Source organism: Taeniopygia guttata, chromosome 34 (genome assembly GCF_048771995.1).
Source record: "Taeniopygia guttata chromosome 34, bTaeGut7.mat, whole genome shotgun sequence".
Taxonomy (NCBI): domain Eukaryota; kingdom Metazoa; phylum Chordata; class Aves; order Passeriformes; family Estrildidae; genus Taeniopygia; species Taeniopygia guttata.
The window spans coordinates 3,375,318-3,398,425 of NC_133059.1; the positions used below are offsets into that span (position 1 = coordinate 3,375,318).

Genomic DNA, 23,108 nt, shown 5'->3' on the forward strand with positions numbered 1-23,108 from the left:
CACTGGGAGCGGAGTGAGGGGCACTGGGAGCGGAGTGAGGGGCACTGGGAGGCACTGGGAGGGACTGGGAGGGACTGGGAGGGGAGTGGGGGGCACTGGGAGGGACTGGGAGGGACTGGGAAGGGAGTGGGGGGCGCTGGGAGGGACTGGGAGCAGAGTGAGGGGCACTGGGAGCGGAGTGAGGGGCACTGGGAGGCACTGGGAGGAGAGTGGGGGGCACTGGGAGGGACTGGGGGGCATTAAAAGGGCACTGGGAGGGACTGGGAGGGACTGGGAGGGGAGTGGGGGGCACTGGGAGGGACTGGGAGCAGAGTATGGGGCACTGGGAGTGGAGTGGGAGAGACTGGAATGGAATTGGGAGGGACTGGGAGGGACTGGGAGCAGAGTGGGAGGCACTGGGAGAGACTGGGAGGGGAGTGGGAGGGACTGGGATGGAATTGGGAGGGACTGGGAGCACAGTGGGAGGGACTGGGAGGGACTGGGAGCAGAGTGGGGGGTACTGGGAGGGACTGGGAGGCACTGGGAGGGACTGGGAACGGAGTGAGGGGCACTGGGAGGGACTGGGAACGGAGTGAGGGGCACTGGGAGGGACTGGGGGGCATTAAAAGGGCACTGGGAGGGACTGGGAGGCACTGGGAATGGAGTGGGGGGCACTGGGAGGGACTGGGGGGCACTGGGGGGCATTTAAAGGGCACTGGGAAGGAACTGGGAAGGAACTGGGAGAGACTGGAGTCCATGGACAGGGGTCCCATGTCCTGTGTCCTGTGTCCCCCCTGTCCCTGTCACCCCCTGGGTGTCCCCTTGGGTGTCCCTGCCACCCCTGGGTGTCCCCGTCACCCCTGGGTGTCCCTGTGTCCCTCTGGGTGTCCCTGCCACCCCTGGGTGTCCCTGTCACCCCTGGGTGTCCCTGCCACCCCCGGGTGCCCCGTGCCCACCTTTGATGATGGATTTCATGTCGCACTTGGAGGAGTCGATGTTGTGCAGGGGTCCCCTGTCCCTATGGGTGTCCCTGCCACCCCTGGGTGTCCCTGCCACCCCTGGGTGTCCCCTGGGTGTCCCCATCACCCCTGGGTGCCCCTGTCACCCCCGGGTGCCCCGTGCCCACCTTTGATGATGGATTTCATGTCACACTTGGAGGAGTCGATGTTGTGGAGGGGTCCCCTGTCCCCCTGGGTGTCCCTCTGTCACCCCTGGGTGTCCCTGTGTCCCTCTGGGTGCCCCTGCCACCCCTGGATGTCCCTGTCACCCCCGGGTGCCCGGTGCCCACCTTTGATGATGGATTTCATGTCGCACTTGGAGGAGTCGATGTTGTGGAGGGCGATCAGCAGCTCCCCGGGGTTCAGGGGTGACACGGCCGAGGCGCCGTCACCTGCGGGGACAGGTGACAGGGGACAGGTGACAGGGGATGGGTGACAGGTGACACCGGCCGTGCCACCCCCCAAAAACCGTCCCCTACCGTGCTGCGTCCCCAGCAGGCGGTTGAAGACCTCCTTGACCACGATGGGGTTGAGTTTGATGAGTTTGGGCAGCGCCTGGATCACCTCTTTCTGCACCAAAACCGAACCCGGTGACGTCACCGGGTGACACCCATGGGTGACACCGACGGGTGACACCGGGGGGAGGGGACAGAGGCCACCCCCACCTTCTCCAGCCCGTTGAGGACGGGGATGAGGAACCGGACGTCCGGCAGCCGCTTGTGGTAAAGGTCCCGGACGCGCTTGACCAGCTCGGGCGAGGGCGGCACTGCGGGGACGGAAAATTTACATTTTTCACCGTTTTAATTAAGGTTTTTTAGGGGATGGGCGCGTTTATTTATTGTTTATTTAATTTACAGCGCTGCGGAGGTGCGTCGGGACTCGCTGCTCTTTAATGGATGTGTGTCACCCTGTCACCACTGTCACTGCTGTCACCATGTCACTGCTGTCACTGTGTCACTGCTGCCACCGCTGTCACCATTGTCTCCGTGTCACCGCTGTCACCATGTCACCATGTCACCGCTGTAACTGTGTCACTGCTGTCACCACTGTCACTGTGTCACCGTGTCACCACTGTCACCCCTGTCACTGTGTCACGGCTGTCACCTGTCACTGCTGTCACCATGTCAACTGCGGTCACCGTGTCACCATGTCACCCCTGTCACCGTGTCCCCACCCACCTTTGTCGGTCAGGCTGTGCAGGCACCGCGTCACCCCTGTCACCGTGTCACTGCTGTCACCGTGTCACCCTGTCATGGTGTCACCCACCTTTGTCGGTCAGGCTGTGCAGGCACCGTGTCACCACTGTCACTGCTGTCACCGTGTCACCCGTGTCACTGTGTCACCGTGTCACTGCTGTCACCATGTCACGGTGTCACCCACCTTTGTCGGTCAGGCTGTGCAGGCACCGCGTCACCACTGTCACCATGTCACCCGTGTCACCGTGTCACCCACCTTTGTCGGTCAGGCTGTGCAGGCACCGCTATCCCCATGTCACCGTGTCACCGTGTCACCGTGTCACCCACCTTTGTCGGTCAGGCTGTGCAGGCACCGTGTCACCGCTGTCACCGTGTCACCGCTGTCACCACTGTCCCCATGTCACCGCGTCACCACTGTCACCCTGTCACCGCTGTCACCACTGTCCCCATGTCACCGTGTCACCCACCTTTGTCGGTCAGGCTGTGCAGGCACCGTGTCACCACTGTCACTGCTGTCACCATGTCACCGCGTCACCCCTGTCACTGCTGTCACCACTGTCACTGTGTCACCATGTCACGGTGTCACCCACCTTTGTCGGTCAGGCTGTGCAGGCACCGTGTCACCGTGTCACCGTGTCACGGTGTCACCCACCTTTGTCGGTCAGGCTGTGCAGGCACCGCGTCACCGCTGTCACCACGTCACCCCTGTCACCATGTCAACTGCTGTCACCGCTGTCACCGTGTCCCCACCCACCTTTGTCGGTCAGGCTGTGCAGGCACCGTGTCACTGCTGTCACAGTGTCACTGCTGTCACGGTGTCACCCCTGTCACGGTGTCACCCACCTTTGTCGGTCAGGCTGTGCAGGCACCGTGTCACTGCTGTCACAGTGTCACTGCTGTCACGGTGTCACCCCTGTCACGGTGTCACCCACCTTTGTCGGTCAGGCTGTGCAGGCACCGTGTCACCACTGTCCCCATGTCACCCCTGTCACCATTGTCACCCACCTTTGTCGGTCAGGCTGTGCAGACACCCCTGTCACCCTGTCACCATGTCACCCCTGTCACCGTGTCACCCACCTTTGTCGGTCAGGCTGTGCAGACACCGCTGTCACTGCTGTCACCACTGTCACCGTGTCACCGCTGTCACCGTGTCACTGTGTCACCGTGTCACCCACCTTTGTCGGTCAGGCTGTGCAGACACCGTGTCACCACTGTCCCCATGTCACCGTGTCACCGCTGTCACTGCTATCACCCTGTCACCATGTCACCGCTGTCCCCATGTCACGGTGTCACCCCTGTCCCCGTGTCACCCACCTTTGTCGGTCAGGCTGTGCAGACACCGCGTCACCACTGTCACCATGTCACCGCTGTCACCGTGTCACCATGTCACGCTGTCCCCACCCACCTTTGTCCGTCAGGCTGTGCAGGCACCGTGTCACCACTGTCCCCATGTCCCCATGTCACCGCTGTCACGTGTCACTGCTGTCACCATGTCACTGTGTCACTCCTGTCACCCGTCACCGTGTCACCACTGTCACCGCTGTCACCCTGTCACCATGTCACCCCTGTCACCATGTCACCACTGTCACTGCTGTCACTGTGTCACTGCTATCACCACTGTCACCACTGTCACCGCTGTCACCATGTCACCGTGTCACTCCTGTCACCGCTGTCACCATGTCACCACTGTCACCGTGTCACCGCTGTCACTGTGTCACGGTGTCACCACTGTCACCGTGTCACCCACCTTTGTCAGTCAGGCTGTGCAGACACCGCGTCACCACTGTCACCATGTCACCATGTCACCGTGTCACTGCTGTCACCGTGTCACCCACCTTTGTCGGTCAGGCTGTGCAGACACCGCGTCACCAGCGTCTCGGCGCCTTTGGGGCAGTTCTCCACCAGCAGCAGCAGCTCCGGCGAGTTCATCCCCATCCCGCGGATCTGCCCCGAAAACAAAATAAATCCCAAATTTTCATCGGCCTTTTCACCGAAATCGCCGGTTTTAAACCCAAACGGGGCCGCGCTGCGGGGTCGGGTGGGGTGAGGTCACTGCAGGGCTTGAAGTGCAAAAATTTTTTAATTATTGGTAGGTTTTTGGTGATTAAATTAATTAATTTCAGTTAATTTTAATATATTTTCAATTTTAATTTAATGAATATTTAGTTTAAATTTTGTTCAAATTTCATTTTAATTCTAATTCAATTCAAATTTCATTTTAATTTAATTCAAATTGAATTCAATTAATATTTTATTTTAATTCAAATTGAATTCAAATTTAATTTTAATTCAAATTGAATTCAATTCAAATTTAATTTTAATTCTAATTCAAATAAAATTTAATTTTAATTCAAATTGAATTCAATTCAAATTTAATTTTAATTCAAATTCAATTCAAATTAAATTTCAATTCTAATTAAATTTTAATTTCATGTTAAATAATTCAATTTACTACAATTAATAAATTCATTAATATTCAATTAAATACCAATTATTTAATATTTAACTGATGTCCCCAAGTGTCCCCTAAGCAGCCACTTGATGACCCCATGATGGTGACACCCAACTGCCCCAATTAACCGCCCCACTAATTGACAACGGGGACAGGAAAGGTGATTTCCCACGGTGTCCCCAATGTCCCCAGTGTCCCCAAGTGTCCCCAAGTGTCCCCAAAGTGTCCCCAAGTGTCCCCAATGTCCCCTCACCGGGTGCTCCATGACCTCCATGTCACCTCCATGATGGTGACACCCAACTGCCCCAATTAACCGACCCCACTAATTGATAATGAGGACAGGAAAGGTGATTTCCCACGGTGTCACCGATGTCCCCAAGTGTCCCCAAGTGTTCCCAAGTGTCCCCAAGTGTCCCCTCACCGGCTGCTTGATCACCTCCATGATGGTGACACCCAACTGCCCCAATTAACCGACCCCGCTAATTGATAACGGGGACAGGAAAGGTGATTTCCCACGGTGTCACCGATGTCCCCAAGTGTCCCCAAGTGTCCCCAAGTGTCCCCAAGTGTCCCCAGTGTCCCTGACCGGCTGCTCGATGACGCGCAGCACTGTGCGCTTGATGTCGGCGATGGCCTCGGTGTAGACGGAGGCGAGTTCGTGGATCAGTTTGTGGTTGTGGGGCAGCAGGGCCAGGTACAGGTACAGGCACTGCTTGATGGTCTCCTCGGTCCAGGGCGCTGCCACCTCTGGGGACACCAAAATGGGGTTAAAATCGGCAAAAATGGGTAAAAACGGGGTTAAAATGAGCAAAAATGGGCCAGGTACAGGCACTGCTTGATGGTCTCCTCGGTCCAGGGCGCCGCCACCTCTGGGGACACCAAAATGGGGTTAAAATGGGCAAAAATGGGTAAAAATGGGGTTATAGTGAGGAAAAATGGGGTTAAAATGGGCAAAAATGGGGTTAAAATGAGGAAAAATGGGGTTAAAATGAGTAAAAATGAGCCAGGTACAGGCACTGCTTGATGGTCTCCTCGGTCCAGGGCGCCACCACCTCTGGGGACACCAAAATGGGGTTAAAATGGGCAAAAATGGGTAAAAATGGGGTTAAAATGAGTAAAAATGGGGTTAAAATGGGGTTAAAATGAGCAAAAATTGGGTTAAAATGAGCAAAAATGGGCCAGGTACAGGCACTGCTTGATGGTCTCCTCAGTCCAGAGCGCCGCCACCTCTGGGGACACCAAAATGGGGTTAAAATGGGCAAAAATGGGTAAAAATGGGGTTAAAATGAGTAAAAATGGGGTTAAAATGGGGTTAAAATGAGCAAAAATGGGGTTAAAATGAGTAAAAATGGGCCAGGTACAGGCACTGCTTGATGGTCTCCTCGGTCCAGGGCACCGCCACCTCTGGGGACACCAAAATGGGGTTAAAATAGGCAAAAATGGGTAAAAATGGGGTTATAATGAGGAAAAATGGGGTTAAAATGGGCAAAAATGGGGTTAAAATGGGGTTAAAATGAACAAAAATGGGGTTAAAATGAGCAAAAATGGGGCAGGTACAGGCACTGCTTGATGGTCTCCTCGGTCCAGGGCGCCGCCACCTCTGGGGACACCAAAATGGGGTTAAAATGGGCAAAAATGGGGTAAAAATGGGCAAAAATGGGGTAAAAATTGCATTAAAATGAGCAAAAATGGGGTTAAAATGAACAAAAATTGGGTTAAAATGAGCAAAAACGGGGCGGCAGTGACCACAAAAGGAGGTGGCAATAATCCAACAGAATATTCGGCAGTTCCCATAAAACACTCAACATTTCCATGGAATATTTGGGATTTCCATGGAATATCTGGGATGTCCCATGGTGCGTTTGCCATTTCCCATAAAACATTTGGGATATCCATGGAATATTTGACATTTCCATGGAACATTTGGGATTTCCATGGAATATTTCCCATTTCCTGTGGTTCCATTTGGGATTCCCGCGGACCATTTGGGATTCCAGTGGGATTCCTGTGGAACATTTCCCACTCCCACGGAATTTTCGGGATTCCCGCGGGACATTTCCCATTTCCCATGGAACATTTCCCATTCCTATGGAATTTTCAGGATTCCCATGGGACATTTCCCACTCCCGTGGAATTTTCGGGATTCCCGCGGGACATTTCCCATTTCCACAGAACGTTTCCCATTTCCAGGGAACATTTCCCATTCCTATGGAATTTTCAGGATTCCTGTGGAACATTTCCCATTTCCCATGGAACATTTCCCATTTCCACAGAACGTTTCCCATTTCCAGGGAACATTTCCCATTCCTATAGAATTTTCAGGATTCCCGCGGGACATTTCCCATTCCCATGGAATATTTCCCATTTCCCATGGAATATTTCCCATTTCCCATGGAACATTCGGAATTCCCATGGAATATTTGGGATTCCCACGGAACATTTCCCATTTCCTGTGGATCCATTTGGGATTCCCGCGGACCATTCGGGATTCCCGCGGGACATTTCCCATTCCCATGGAATTTTCGGGATTCCCGCAGGACATTTCCCACTCCCGTGGAATATTTGGGATTCCCGCGGAACATTTCCCATTTCCACAGAACGTTTCCCATTTCCAGGGAACATTTCCCATTCCTATGGAATTTTTGGGATTCCCACAGGACATTTCCCATTCCTGTGGGATTTTCAGGATTCCCGTGGGACATTTCCCACTCCCATGGGATTTTCGGGATTCCTGTGGAACATTTCCCATTCCCATGGAACATTCGGGATTCCTGTGGAACATTTCCCATTCCTATGGAATTTTTGGGATTCCCACAGGACATTTCCCATTCCTGTGGAATTTTCGGGATTCCCACGGGACATTTCCCATTCCCGTGGGATTTTCGGGATTCCTGTGGGACATTTCCCACTCCCATGGAAATTTCGGGATTCCCATGGAACATTTCCCATTTCCCATGGAACATTTCCCATTTCCACAGAACGTTTCCCATTTCCAGGGAACATTTCCCATTCCTGTGGAATTTTCGGGATTCCCGCGGAATATTTCCCATTTCCCATGGAACATTTGACATTTCCCATGGAATTTTCGGGATTCCCACAGGACATTTTCCATTCCCATGGAATTTTCGGGATTCCCGCAGGACATTTCCCATTCCTATGGAATTTTCGGGATTCCCATGGAACATTTCCCATTCCCATGGAACATTCGGAATTCCCGTGGGACATTTCCCACTCCCGTGGAATTTTCAGGATTCCCGTGGGACATTTCCCATTCCCATGGAATATTTCCCATTTCCCATGGAACATTTGACATTTTCCATGGAACATTCGGGATTCCCATGGAACATTTCCCATTTCCTGCGGATCCATTCGGGATTCCCGCGGGACGTTTCCCGCTCCTGTGGAATTTTCGGGATTCCCGCGGAATATTTCCCATTTCCCATGGAACATTTGACATTTCCATGGAACATTTGACATTTCCCATGGAATTTTCGGGATTCCCGCGGGACATTTCCCACTCCCGTGGAATTTTCGGGATTCCCGCAGGACATTTCCCATTCCCGTGGGATTTTCGGGATTCCCACAGAACATTTCCCATTCCCGTGGAACATTCGGGATTCCTGCGGGACATTTCCCATTCCCGTGGAACATTTGGGATTCCCACGGGACATTTCCCACTCCCATGGAATTTTCGGGATTCCCGCGGGACATTTCCCATTCCCGTGGAATTTTCGGGATTCCCGCGGGACATTTCCCGCTCCCATGGGATTTTCGGGATTCCTGCGGGACATTTCCCATTTCCGTGGAATTTTCGGGATCCCCCCGGAGGGCTCACCGGTGTCCTTGTCGGCGCCGAAGAGCACGGAGGGGGGGTTGGGGTGCACCAGGAGCTGCAGGTAATTGAGGGCGAATTTCTCCACGTAGGCGCGGAGCTGCTCCTTCTCGTACATGCGCTTGATGAACTGCAGCGCCTGCTGCCGCACCTGCACACACCTGGGTGTCACCTGTCTGTCACCTGTGTCACCTGTGTCACCTGTGTGTCACCTGTGTCACCTGTGTCACCTGTGCCACCCGTCTGTGTCACCTGCATCACCTGTATCACCTGTGTCACCTGTGTGTGTCACCTCTATAACTGCAGCGCCTGCTGCCGCACCTGCGCACACCTGGGTGTCACCTGTCTGTCACCTAGGTCACCTGTGTCACCCTTCTGTGTCACCTGTGTCACCTGGGGCATCTGTCTGTGTGACCTGTGTCACCTGTGTCACCTGTATCACCTGTGTCACCTCTGTAACTGCAGCACCTGCTGCCACACCTGCGCACACCTGGGTGTCACCTGTGTCACCTGTGTCACCTGTGTCACCTGTGCCACCCATCTGTGTCACCTGTATCACCTGTGTGACCTGTGTCATTTGTGTGTGTCACCTCTGTAACTGCAGCGCCTGCTGCCGCACCTGCGCACACCTGGGGGTCACCTGGGTCACCTGTGTGTCACCTGTGTCACCTGTGTCATCTGTCAGTGTCACCTGTGTCACCTGTGTCACCTGTGTGTGTCACCTCTGTAACTGCAGCGCCTGCTGCCGCACCTGCGCACACCTGGGTGTCACCTGGGTGTCACCTGTGTCATCTGTGTCACCTGGGTCACCCGTCTGTGTCACCTGTGTCACCCTTCTGTGTCACCTGTGTGACCTGTGTGACCTGTGTGACCTGTGTGTGTCACCTCTGTAACTGCAGCGCCTGCTGCCGCACCTGCGCACACCTGTGTCACCTGGGTGTCACCTGTGTCACCTGTCTGTGTCACCTGTGTCACCTGTGTCACCTGTCTGTGTCACCTGTGTCATCTGTCAGTGTCACCTGTGTCACCTGTGTGTGTCACCTCCGTAACTGCAGCGCCTGCTGCCGCACCTGCGCACACCTGGGTGTCACCTGGGTCACCTGTGTCACCTGTGTCACCTGTGTGTGTCACCTGTGTCACCTGGGGGCACCTGTGTCACCTGTCTGTGTCACCTGTGTGTGTCACCTCTGTAACTGCAGCACCTGCTGCTGCACCTGCGCACACCTGGGTGTCACCTGTGTGTCACCTGTGTCACCTGTGTCACCTGTGTGTCACCTGTGTCACCTGTCTGTGTCACCTGTCTGACCTGTGCCACCTGTGTCACCTGTGTGTGTCACCTCTGTAATTGCAGCGCCTGCTGCCGCACCTGCGCACACCTGGGTCACCTGGGTGTCACCTGTCTGCGTCACCTGTGTCATCTGTGTCACCTGTGTCACCTGTGTCATCTGTCAGTGTCACCTGTGTGACCTGTGTCACCTGTGTGTGTCACCTGTGTGTGTCACCTCTGTAACTGCAGCGCCTGCTGCCGCACCTGCGCACACCTGGGTCACCTGGGTGTCACCTGTGTCAGCCATCTGTGTCACCTGTGTCACCTGTGTCACCTGTCTGTATAACCTGTGTCACCTCTGTAACTGCAGCGCCTGCTGCCACACCTGCGCACACCTGGGTGTCACCTGTGTGTCACCTGGGTCACCTGTGTCACCTGTCTGTGTCACCTGTGTGACCTGTGTCACCTGTGTGTGTCACCTCTGTAACTGCAGCGCCTGCTGCCGCACCTGTGCACACCTGGGTGTCACCTGTGTCACCTGTGTCACCCGTCTGTGTCACCTGTGTCACCTGTCTGTGTCACCTGTGTCACCTGTTTGTACCACCTGTGTCACCTGTGCCACCTGTGTGACCTGTGTTTGTCACCTCTGTAACTGCAGCGCCTGCTGCCGCACCTGCGCACACCTGGGTGTCACCTGTGTCACCTGGGTCACCTGTGTCACCTGTCTGTGTCACCTGTGCCACCCATCTGTGTCACCTGTGTCACCCAAACCCTCCAAAATCCCCTTGGCACCTCCAAGAATCACTCGGGCCCCCCAAACCCTCCCCAGACCTCCCCCAAACCTCCCCAAATCTCCCCCAAACCCCCCCAAATGTCCCCAAATCCCCCCAAAATCACTCCCAAACCTCCCCAAATCACCCTCAAACATCCCTAAAATCCCCCCGAACCTCCTCAAATGTCCCCAAATCCTCCTGAACCTCCCCAAATCACCCTCAAACCTCCCCAAATATCCCCAAATCACCCCCAAACCTCCCCAAATGTCCCCAAATCACCCCCAAACCTCCCCAAAATACCCCCAAATCATCCCCAAACCTCCCCAAATGTCCCCAAATCACCTCCAAACCTCCTCAAAATACCCCCAAATCCCCACAAAATGCCCCCACACCTCCCCAAATCACCCCCAAATCCCCTCAAATCTCCCCCAAACCTCCCCAAAATGCCCCAAAATCCCCCCAAACCTCCCCAAAACGCCCCCAAACCTCCCCAAATGTCCCCAAATCACCCCAAACCTCCCCAAATCCCCCCAAATTTCCTCATGATCCCCCCAAACCTCCCCAAAATGCCCCCACACCTCCCCAAATCACCCCCAAATCCCCTCAAATCTCCCCCAAACCTCCCCAAATCACCCCTCAAATCCCCTCAAACCTCCCCAAACCTCCCCAAATCTCCTCAAATGTCCCCCAAACCTCCCCAAATCACCCCCAAACCTCCCCAAACCCCCCCAAATCCCCTGAAACCTCCTCAAATCTCCCCCAAACACCCCCTAATCCCCCAAACACCCCCCAAACCTTCACAAATGCCCCCAAACCTCCCCAAATGTCCCCAAATCATCCCCAAACCTCCCCAAAATCACCCCAAAATCCCCCCAAACCTCCCCAAATCAACCCCAAACATCCCTAAAATCCCCCTGAACCCCCCAAATCCCCCCGACCCCCCCAATCCCCCAGTCCCACCTTGTCCTTCTCGTGGGAGCTGAGGTCCAGCAGCACGTGCAGGTACTGGAACTGCCGCGACGGCCGCCGGAAGATCAGTTCCCGCAGCGTCGACATGCCCAGGTAGGTGCGGCTCTGCGGGACAGCGGTGCCACCTCCTCGTGTCACCTCCCCCAGGTGGCACCTCCAGGTGTCACTTCTTTGTGTCACCTCCAGGTGTCACCTCCCCCAGGTGTCACCTCCAGGTGTCACTTCTTTGTGTCACCGCGTGTCACCTCCATCTGTCACCTCCCCCAGGTGTCACCTCCTCGTGTCACCTCCATGTGTCACCTCCCTCAGGTGGCACCTCCAGGTGTCACCTCCAGGTGTCCCTTCTTTGTGTCACCTCGTGTCACCTCCATCTGTCACCTCCTTGTGTCACCTCCCCCAGGTCACCTCCGTGTGTCACCTCCGTGTGTCTCCTCGTGTCACCTCCAGGTGTCACCTCCCCACCCAGCACTCCCTGGCGGTGCCACTTCCCCGTGTCCCCGCGTGTCCCCAAGGTGTCCCCAAGTGTCCCTGAGGTGTCCCCGAGGTGTCCCTGCATGTCCCCGAGATGTCCCCGAGGTGTCCCCGTGGTGTCCCTCTGGTGTCCCCAGGTGTCCCCGCGTGTCCCCACCTCGTCCTCGCAGTACTTGCGGATCACCTCCAGGGCGCTCTCGGTGATCAGCGGCGCCTCCAGCACCACCTTGGTGAAGATCCTGGGGACAGGGACGGGGACAGCGCCCATGTCACCGGGCTGGGGACACGCCGGGGTGGCCCTGGTGGCCCTGCTGTCCCCAGAGCTGCTGCAGTGGCGCTGGTGGCACCAGCTCGGCCCTGACGGCTTCTGTGTCACCCCTGGGGACACCGTCCTGGTGGCCCTGACCTACACATGGTGACCCTGACCTACACCTGGTGGCACTGTCCTAGACGTGGTGGCACTGACCTAGACGTGGTGGCACTGGCCCAGACATGGTGGCACTGTCCTAGACATGGTGGCACTGGCCCAGTCACAGTGCCACCAACCTGATCCTGGTGTCCCCAACCCATCCCTGGTGACACCAACCTAACCTGGTGTCCCCATTCCTGGTGTCCCCAACCCAACCCTGGTGTCCCCAACCCATCCCTGCTGTCCCCAACCCATCCCTGATGTCCCCAACCCATCCCTGCTGTCCCCAACCCATCCCTGATGTCCCCAACTCATCCCTGGTGTCCCCAACCCATCCCTGATGTCCCCATCCCAATCTGCTGTCCCCAACCCAACCCTGGTGTCCCCAACCCATCCCTGGTGTCCCCAACCCAACCCTGGTGTCCCATCCCTGGTGTCCCCAACCCATCCCTGCTGTCCCCAACCCAAAGCTGGTGTCCCATCCCTGGTGTCCCCAACCCATCCCTGGTGTCCCCAACCCAACCCTGGTGACACCAACCTAACCTGGTGTCCCCATTCCTGCTGTCCCCAACCCATGCCTGGTGTCCCCAACCCATCCCTGGTGTCCCATCCCTGCTGTCCCCAACCCAACCCTGGTGTCCCCAACCCATCCTTGATGTCCCCAACCCATCCCTGATGTCCCCATCCCAATCTGCTGTCCCCAACTCATCCCTGCTGTCCCCAACCCATCCCTGGTGTCCCCAACCCATCCCTGATGTCCCCAACCCATCCCTGGTGTCCCCACCCCATCCCTGGTGTCCCCAACTCATCCCTGGTGTCCCCAACCCATCCCTGATGTCCCCAACCCATCCCTGCTGTCCCCACCCCAACCCTGGTGTCCCCAACCCATCCCTGGTGTCCCCAACCCATCCCTGATGTCCCCAACCCATCCCTGGTGTCCCATCCCTGCTGTCCCCAACCCATCCCTGGTGTCCCCATCCCATCCCTGCTGTCCCCACCCCATCCCTGCTGTCCCCAACCCATCCCTGATGTCCCCAACCCATCCCTGGTGTCCCATCCCTGATGTCCCCAACCCATCCCTGATGTCCCCAACCCATCCCTGATGTCCCCAACCCATCCCTGGTGTCCCCAACCCAACCCTGGTGTCCCCAGCCCATCCCTGATGTCCCCATCCTACCCCTGATTTCCTCAACCCTGGTGTCCCCATGCCTGATGTCCCCAACCCATCCCTGATGTCCCCAACCCATCCCTGGTGTCCCCAACCCATTTTTGATGTCCCCAACCCACCCCTGGTGTCCCATCCCTGATGTCCCCATCCTACCCGATTTCCTCAACCCTGGTGTCCCCTCCCTGCTGTCCCCACCCCCTCCCTGCTGTCCCCACCCCATCCCTGCTGTCCCCACCCCCTCCCTGCTGTCCCCACCCCATCCCTGGTGTCCCCAACCCATCCCTGATGTCCCCATCCCATCCCTGATGTCCCCAACCCATCCCTGGTGTCCCCAACCCAACCCTGATGTCCCATCCCTGCTGTCCCCATCCCAATCTGCTGTCCCAAATCCAACCTTGGTGTCCCATCCCTGATGTCCCCAACCCATCCCTGATGTCCCCAACCCACCCCTGGTGTCCCATCCCTGGTGTCCCCAACCCATCCCTGCTGTCCCCTCCCTGCTGTCCCCACCCCGTCCCCAACGACATCCCCGCTGTCCCCTACCCGTCCTTCTGGTCGGGTTTCTCCTGCAGCCCGGCCAGCAGCCCGATCAGGCACTCGTCGTAGCGCTCCAGGCCACCGGGGCCACCGGGGCCACCAGGGCCACCAGGGCCACCGCGGCCACCGCGGGCCAGGTGGGCGTTGTACTCCTGGAAGAGCCAAGCGAAGGCCAAGTCCAGGCGGCCCCGGACGTCGTCCAGGATGAAGGACAGCACCTCGCCCTTGAGGGGCACCTCGAACTGCGTCACCAGCGAGGCCAGGATCTTCACCCGGGCCTGTGGGGACACTGCGGTCACTCAGGGGTCACTCAGGGGTCACTCAGGGGTCACTCAGTGGTCATTCCATGGACATTCCATGGTCATTCAATGGTCATTCAAGGGATATCAAGGGATTAGTGAAGGGTCACTGTGTCACCAGCAAGGCCAGGATCTCCACCCGGGCCTGCGGGGACACTGCGGTCACTCAGTGGTCACTCAGTGGTCATTCCATGGACATTCCATGGTCATTCCATGGACATTCAATGGACATTCAATGGCTACTCAAGGGTTAGTCAAGGGTTACTGGAACTGTGTCACCAGCGAGGCCAGGATCTTCACCCGGGCCTGCAGGGACACTGCGGTCACTCAGTGGTCACTCTGGGGTCACTCAGTGGTCACTCTGGGGTCACTCAGTGGTCATTCCATGGTCATTCCATGGTCATTCAATGGCTACTCAAGGGTTACTCAGGGATTAATCAAGGGTCACTCAAGGGTCACTGTGTCACCAGCGAGGCCAGGATCTTCACCCGGGCCTGTGGGGACACTCTGGTCACTCTGGGGTCACTCAGTGGCCACTCAGGGGTCATTCCATGGTCATTCCATGGTCATTCAGTGGTCATTCCATGGTCATTCCACAGACATTCAATGGCTACTCAAGGGATATCAAGGGTCAGTCAAGGGTCACTGTGTCACCAGCGAGGCCAGGATCTTCACCCGGGTGTGCCCAGGTGTATTCCAGGTGGGCCCAGGTGTATCCCAGGTATGCCCAGGTGTATCCCAGGTGTGCCCAGGTGTATTCCAGGGGTATCCCAGGTGTGCCCAGGTGTATCCCAGGTGTGCCCAGGTGTGCCCCAGGTATGCCCAGGGTTATCCCAGGTGTGCCCAGGTGTGCCCCAGGTGCCCCCAGGGCTATCCATGTGTGCCCAGGTGTGCCCCAGGTGTGCCCAGGCATATGCCAGGTGCCCCTGGGATTATCCCAGGTGTGCCCAGGTGTATCTCAGGTGTGCCCAGCTGTGCCCAGCTGTACCCCAGGTGTACCCAGCTGCATCCCAGGTGTGCCTAGGTGTGCCCAGGTGTGCCCAGGTGTGCCCAGCTGTACCCCAGGTGTGCCCAGCTGCATCCCAGGTGTGCCCAGGTGTGCCCAGCTGTGCCCATGTGTGCCCAGCTGCATCCCAGGTGTGCCCAGGTGTGCCCAGCTGTATCCCAGGTGTGCCCAGCTGTATCCCAGGTGTGCCCAAGTGTATCCCAGGTGTGCCCAGGTGTATCTCAGGTGCACCTAGGTGTGTCCAAGTGCATCCCAGGAGTACCCAGCTGCATCCCAGGTGTGCCCAGGTGTGCCCAGGTCTATCCCAGGTGTACCCAGCTGTACCCCAGGTGTGCCCAGGTGTGCCCAGGTGTGCCCAGCTGTACCCCAGGTGTACCCAGGTGTACCCCAGCTGTGCCCAGGTGTACCCCAGGTGTGCCCAGCTGTGCCCCAGGTGTGCCCAGGTGTGTGGCGCGTACCTGGGCGGCCCCGCTGGCCGCCACGGCTCTCTCGGAGCGCAGGATGCGGCGCACGGCGCCGACCTTCAGCTTCTCCACCTGCACCTCACTGAGCGGCTTCAGCACGTCCCCGAGGCGGAACACCTTCTTCCTGCCACCTGCGCCCGCCAGCCTGGGGACATCGGGGACATTGGGGACATTGGGGACATCGGGGACATCGGGGACATTGGGGACATCAGGGACATCAGGGACATTGGGGACATTGGGGACATTGGGGACATTGGGGACATCAGGGACATCGGGGACATTGGGGACATTGGGGACATTGGGGGGATTGGGGACATTGGGGATGGTGAGGGGACATTGGGGACATCGGGGACATTGGGGACATCGGGGACATTGGGGACATTGGGGACATTGGGGGGATTGGGGGGATTGGGGACATTGGGGGGATTGGGGGGACATTGGGGACATTGGGGGCACTGGGGACATTGGGGGCACTGGGGACATTGGGGACATTGGGGACACTGGGGGGATTGGGGACATTGGGGACATTGGGGACATCGGGGACATTGGGGACATTGGGGACACTGGGGGGCACTGGGGACATTGGGGACATTGGGGACATCGGGGACATTGGGGACATTGGGGACATTGGGGACATTGGGGACAGTGAGAGGACAGCGAGGTCACCAGGGGGACAGTGGGGGGACATTGGGGTCACCAGGGGACAACGAGGGGACAGCGGGGATAGTGGGGGGACAGTGGGGACACCAGGGACAGTGGGGTCATCCAGGAGGACATTGGGGTCATTGGGGTGACATCAGGGTCATCGGGGGGGACACTGGGGATATCCGGGGGGACATTGGGGTCAGCAGGGGGACACTGGGGTCACCCGGGGGACATCAGGGTCATCAGTGGGACATCGGGGTCATCCCGGGGGACATCAGGTCATTGGGGTCATCCAAAGGGACATCGCGGTCCGCGTGAGGGACATCGGGGTCACAGGGGTCATGAGGGAGGACATCAAGCTCTTCGGGGTCATCGGGGTCATGGGGGTCAGCAGGGAGACATCAAGGCCATCCAGAGGGACATCGGGGTCATGGGGGTCATGGGGGTCAGCAGGGAGACATCGAGGCCATCCAGAGGGACATCGGGGTCATGGGGGTCATGGGGGTCACCAGGGTGACATCAAGGCCATCCAGAGGGACAGCGGGGTGACACTGGGGTCATGAGGGAGGACATCAAGGCCATCCAGAGGGACATCGGGGTCATCGGGGTCATGGGGATCAGCAGGGAGACATCAAGGCCATCCAGAGGGACATTGGGGTCATCGGGGTCATGGGGGTCATGGGGGTCACCGGGGACACATCAAGGCCATCCAGAGGGACATCGGGGTCATTGGGGTTATGGGGGTCACCAGGGAGACATCGAGGCCATCCAGAGGGACAGCGGGGTCATCAGGGTCAGCAGGGGAGACATCAAGGTCATCCACAGGGACATCAGGGTGACACTGGGGACATCTGGGGGACCGGGTCCCACCCACACCCCCAGGACCGCACTGACCGCGGCTGCGTGGTCGGCAGGATGGGCTCGGGCCGGCGCTTGGCCTGGGGGGTCTCGTCCGGCAGCCCCGCGGCCGAGCCGTGGGCGCCCAGCACGGCGATGGCCTGGCCCTGGCCCAGCGCCGACAGGCGCCGCTTGATGACCACCGCGTCTGGCTTGGCCACCTTCTCCTCCTTGGGCTCCTCGCGCAGCAGCTTGGTCTGCTCCACACCTGGAACGGGAAAATTGGGGTGGGAATGGGGAAATTCGGGGTGGGAATGGGGAAATCGGGGTGGGAATGGGGAAATTGGGTGGGAATGGGGAAAATTGGGGTGGGGATGGGAAAAATTGGGGTGGGAATGGGGAAAATTGGGGTGGGGATGGGAAAAATTGGGGTGGGAATGGGGAAAATTGGGGTGGGGACGGGAAAAATTGGGGTGGGGATGGGGAAATCGGGGTGGGGATGGTGAATTCAGAGTGAGAATGGTGAAATTGGGGTGGGAACGGGGAAAATGGGGTGGGAATGGGGAAATTGGGGTGGGGACATTGAAATCAAGGTGGGAATGGTGAATTCAGAACGGGAATGGTGAATTCAGAGTGGGAATGGGGAAGTCAGGGTGGGAATGGGGAAATCGGGGTGGGAATGGGAAAAATTGGGGTGGGAATGGGGAAATTGGGGTGGGAATGGGGAAAATTGGGGTGGGGATGGGGAAATTGGGGTGGGAATGGGAAAAATTGGGGTGGGAATGGGGAAATTGGGGTGGGAACAGGGAAATCGGCGTGGGGACAGGAAAATGGGGGTGGGAATGGGGAAAAATTGGGGTGGGAATGGGGAAAATTGGGGTGGGAATGGTCAAATTGGGGTGGGATGGAGAATTTGGAGTGGGAATGGTCAAATTGGGTTGGGAATGGTGAATTCAGAGTGGGAACAGTGAAATTGGGGTGGGGATGGGGAAAATCGGGGTGGGAATGGGGAAAATTGGGGTGGGAATGGGGAAATTGGGGTGGGAATGGTCAAATTGGGGTGGGGATGGGAAAAATCGGGGTGGGGATGGGGAAATTGGGGTGGGAATGGTCAAATTGGGGTGGGAATGGTCCAACCTGGATGAACTCCACCCAAATCTCCCCAAATCCTCATTCCAACCTTGGATTCCACCCAAATCCGCATTCCAACCTTGGATTCCACCCAAAACCTCCAAAATCCTCATTCCAACCTTGGATTCCACCCAAATCTCCCCAAATCCACATTCCAACCTTGGATTCCACCCCAAACCCTCATTCCAACCTTGGATTCCACCCAAAACCTCCCAAATCCTCATTCCAACCTTGGATTCCACCCAAATCCACATTCCAACCTTGGATTCCACCCAAATCTCCCCAAATCCTCATTCCAACCTTGGATTCCACCCAAATCTCCCCAAATCCTCATTCCAACCTTGGATTCCACCCAAATCTCCCCAAATCCACATTCCAACCTTGGATTCCACCCAAATCCAAATTCCAACCTTGGATTCCACCCCAAACCTCCCAAACCCTCATTCCACCCCAGTTTTCGCCCCTCCTCGGAGCCAAAATCCGCCAGTTCCCCCCCTGAGGTGAACCCCAAAACCCACCCGACCTCAGCCCGGCTCGGTGAATCCCACCCCAACCCCGATTTCCCCCCAATCTCGGGGCCCGGGGGTGCCCCCTGACCTGGCCCCAGCCCGGCCGCGGTCATCTGGGTGGCCATCAGTCGGGCCAGGTGCTTGATCTGCGCCTCGGTGCCCGCCGACTCCACCGGCGTGTAGGTGGCCTGGAAGGAGGCGGGCATGGCCTCGGGCAGGTACACCATGCTGATCAGCACCTGCGGGGACAGCGGCCCCAAAAACAGCTCAGGGACCTCGAAATCACCTCAGGGACACCAAAAATCACCTCAGGGACCCCACAACTGCCTTGGAGACCCCAAAAATACCTCAGGGATCCCAGAAAAACCTCAGGGACACCAAAAACACCTCAGGGACCCTGAAACCGCCTCAGAGACCTCAAAAACATCTCAGGGACCCCAAAAACAGCTCAGGGACACCAAAAACCCCTCAGGGACACCAAAATCACCTCAGGGACACCAAAATCTCCTCAGGGACACCAAAAACACCTCAGGGACCCCAAAATCACCTCAGGGACACCAAAAAACAGCTCAGGGACCCCAAAATCACCTCAGGGACATCAAAATCACCTCAGGGACACCAAAAAACAGCTCAGGGACACCAAAAACACCTCAGGGACCCCGAAAACAGCTCAGGGACACCAAAATCACCTCAGGGACACCAAAAACACCTCAGGGACACCAAAATCACCTCAGGGACACCAAAAACACCTCAGGGACTCCACAACTGCCTTGGAGACCCCAAAAATACCTCAGGGACACCAAAACCACCTCAAGGGACACCAAAAACCCCTCAGGGACACCAAAATCACCTCAGGGACACCAAAAATACCTCAGGGACACCGAAATCACCTCAGGGACACCAAAAACACCTCAGGGACACCAAAATCACCTCAGGGACACCAAAATCACCTCAGGGACACCAAAAAACAGCTCAGGGACACCAAAATCAGCTCAGGGACACCAAAAACACCTCAGGGACCCCAAAAAACAGCTCAGGGACACCAAAAAACAGCTCAGGGACACCAAAAAACAGCTCAGGGACACCAAAAAAAACACCTCAGGGACACCAAAAACACCTCAGGGACCCCAAAAACACCTCAGAGACCTCAAAAACATCTCAAGGACCCCAGAACTGACTCAGGGACCCCCAAAGCTCCTTGGAGACCCCAGGAGTGTCCTGAAGAACATCTCAGGTCCCTCAGAGTGTCCCAAACACCTGCCCAGAGCCACCCCAGAAGTGTCCCCGAAGCCGATGTCCCCTCCCTGACCAGGTTGGCCACGTTCTCGGGGGTCACCAGTGACACCAGGCCAGGTGACACCACCCCAGAGCCACCCCAGAAGTGTCCCCAAGGCCGATGTCCCCTCCCTGACCAGGCTGGGGACATTCCCAGAGGTCACCAGTGACTCCAGGCCAGGTGACACCACCCCAGAAGTGTCCCCAAGGCCGATGTCCCCTCCCTGACCAGGTTGGGGACATTCCCAGAGGTCAGCAGTGACTCCAGGCCAGGTGACACCACCCCAGAAGTGTCCCCGAGGCCGATGTCCCCTCCCTGACCAGGTTGGGGACATTCCTGGGGGTCAGCAGTGACACCAGGCCAGGTGACACCACCCCAGAGCCACCCCAGAAGTGTCCCCAAGGCCGATGTCCCCTCCCTGACCAGGCTGGGGACATTCTCGGGGGTCACCAGTGACTCCAGGCCAGGTGACACCACCCCAGAAGTGTCCCCAAGGCCGATGTCCCCTCCCTGACCAGGCTGGGGACATTCCCAGAGGTCACCAGTGACTCCAGGCCAGGTGACACCACCCCAGAAGTGTCCCCAAGGCCGATGTCCCCTCCCTGACCAGGCTGGGGACATTCCCAGGGGTCACCAGTGACACCAGGCCAGGTGACACCACCCCAGAAGTGTCCCCAAGGCTGATGTCCCCTCCCTGACCAGGCTGGGGACATTCCCAGGGGTCACCAGTGACACCAGGCCAGGTGACACCACCCCAGAGCCACCCCAGAAGTGTCCCCGAGGCCGATGTCCCCTCCATGACCAGGTTGGCCACGTTCTCGGGGGTCACCAGTGACTCCAGGCCAGGTGACACCACCCCAGAAGTGTCCCCAAGGCCAATGTCCCCTCCCTGACCAGGCTGGGGACATTCCCAGAGGTCACCAGTGACCCCAGGCCAGGTGACACCACCCCAGAAGTGTCCCCAAGGCCGATGTCCCCTCCCTGACCAGGCTGGGGACATTCCCGGGGGTCACCAGTGACTCCAGGCCAGGTGACACCACCCCAGAGCCACCCCAGAAGTGTCCCCGAGGCCGATGTCCCCTCCCTGAGCAGGTTGGGGACATTCCCGAGGGTCAGCAGTGACTCCAGGCCAGGTGACACCACCCCAGAAGTGTCCCCAAGGCCAAAGTCCCCTCCCTGACCAGGTTGGGGACATTCTCGGGGGTCACCAGTGACTCCAGGCCAGGTGACACCACCCCAGAGCCACCCCAGAAGTGTCCCCGAGGCCGATGTCCCCTCCCTGACCAGGTTGGGGACATTCCCAGAGGTCACCAGTGACTCCAGGCCAGGTGACACCACCCCAGAAGTGTCCCCAAGGCCGATGTCCCCTCCCTGACCAGGTTGGCCACGTTCTCGGGGGTCAGCAGCGGCTGCAGGAACTCGGCCGTGATGTCGGTGTCCGAGGGGACGGTCACCGCTCCGGCCGCTTTGGCCACGGCCACCGCCGGCGCCTCCAGGTCCTTGTCCTCGTCATCCTCGCCCAGGGGTGGCTCTGAGGGGACACAGGAAGGTCCTTGAGTGTCCCCAAAGGGCCACCAGCAGGAGCTGGGAGACACTGGAGGGTCACTGTGGTGACGTCCTGGAGGACCTGAGGGACGTTTAGTGTCACCTCCCCTCGCCCGGTGTCACCGGGAGGGACTGGGATGTCACCAACTGTCCCCAGTGTCTCCATGAGGCCACTGGGACCACCTGATGGCCACCACGGCCACCCTGAACCCTGATGGCCACCACGGCCACCACCACCCACCCTGAACCCACCACATCCCTGATGCCACCACAGGGGAGGTGACACCAGTGCCACCAAAGGTTCTCACCGATCTTCATCTTCTTGAGGGCGGCGTCGGGCTCATCTGAGACCATTTCCAGAACCTTCTGATGGCCACCATGGCCACCACCACCCACCCTGAACCCTGATGGCCACCATGACCACCATCACCACCCACCCTGAACCCACCACATCCCTGATGCCACCGCATCCCTGATGCCACCACAGGGGAGGTGCCACCGGTGCCACCAAAGGTTCTCACCGATCTTCATCTTCTTGAGGGCGGCGTCGGGCTCATCATGAGACCATTCCTGATGGCCACCATGGCCATCACCACCCTCAACCTCATGGCCACCACGGCCACCATCACCCACCCTGAACCCTGATGCCACCACCACAGGGGAGGTGACACCGGTGCCACCGCGGGTTCTCACCAATCATCTTCTTGAGGGCGGCGTCGGGCTCATCATGAGACCATTCCTGATGGCCACCATGGCCACCACCACCCACCCTGAGCCCTGATGACCACCACGGTCATCACCACCCACCCTGAACCCTGATGGCCACCATGGCCACCACCACCCACCCTCAACCCTGATGGCCACCACGGCCACCACCACCCACCCTGAATCCTCATGGCCACCATGGCCACCACCACCCACCCTGAACCCACCACATCCCTGAACCCACCACATCCCTGATGCCACCACAGGGGAGGTGCCACCGGTGCCACCACAGGTTCTCACCGATCTTCATCTTCTTGAGGGCGGCGTCGGGCTCATCCCAGGGCCACTTTCAGAACCTTCTGATGGCCACCATGGCCACCACCACCCACCCTGAGCCCTGATGGCCACCATGACCACCATCACCACCCACCCTGAACCCACCACATCCCTGAACCCACCACATCCCTGATGCCACCACAGGGGAGGTGCCACCGGTGCCACCAAAGGTTCTCACCGATCTTCATCTTCTTGAGGGCGGCGTCGGGCTCATCATGAGACCATTCCTGATGGCCACCATGGCCATCACCACCCACCCTCAACCTCATGGCCACCATGACCACCATCACCACCCACCCTGAAC

General features: G+C 58.0%; 1 protein-coding gene across 3 annotated transcripts in view; it reads right to left on the reverse strand.

Annotated features, from left to right (window-relative positions):
* SYMPK (symplekin scaffold protein) overlaps positions 1-23,108 on the reverse strand; it is a 41,563-nt gene that overhangs the window by 6,249 nt on the left and 12,206 nt on the right. For all 3 annotated transcript variants that reach the window (XM_072920834.1, XM_072920835.1, XM_072920836.1), the window contains 13 exons: positions 21,595-21,749; positions 19,031-19,181; positions 17,360-17,570; positions 15,815-15,965; positions 14,058-14,329; positions 12,095-12,176; positions 11,458-11,571; positions 8,461-8,608; positions 5,212-5,372; positions 4,009-4,117; positions 1,643-1,743; positions 1,457-1,547; positions 1,268-1,369 (listed from right to left, as the gene is read on the reverse strand). In XM_072920834.1, coding sequence (XP_072776935.1) covers positions 1,268-1,369; positions 1,457-1,547; positions 1,643-1,743; positions 4,009-4,117; positions 5,212-5,372; positions 8,461-8,608; positions 11,458-11,571; positions 12,095-12,176; positions 14,058-14,329; positions 15,815-15,965; positions 17,360-17,570; positions 19,031-19,181; positions 21,595-21,749 — 1,848 coding nt within the window. The remainder of the gene's footprint in view (positions 1-1,267; positions 1,370-1,456; positions 1,548-1,642; positions 1,744-4,008; positions 4,118-5,211; positions 5,373-8,460; positions 8,609-11,457; positions 11,572-12,094; positions 12,177-14,057; positions 14,330-15,814; positions 15,966-17,359; positions 17,571-19,030; positions 19,182-21,594; positions 21,750-23,108) is intronic.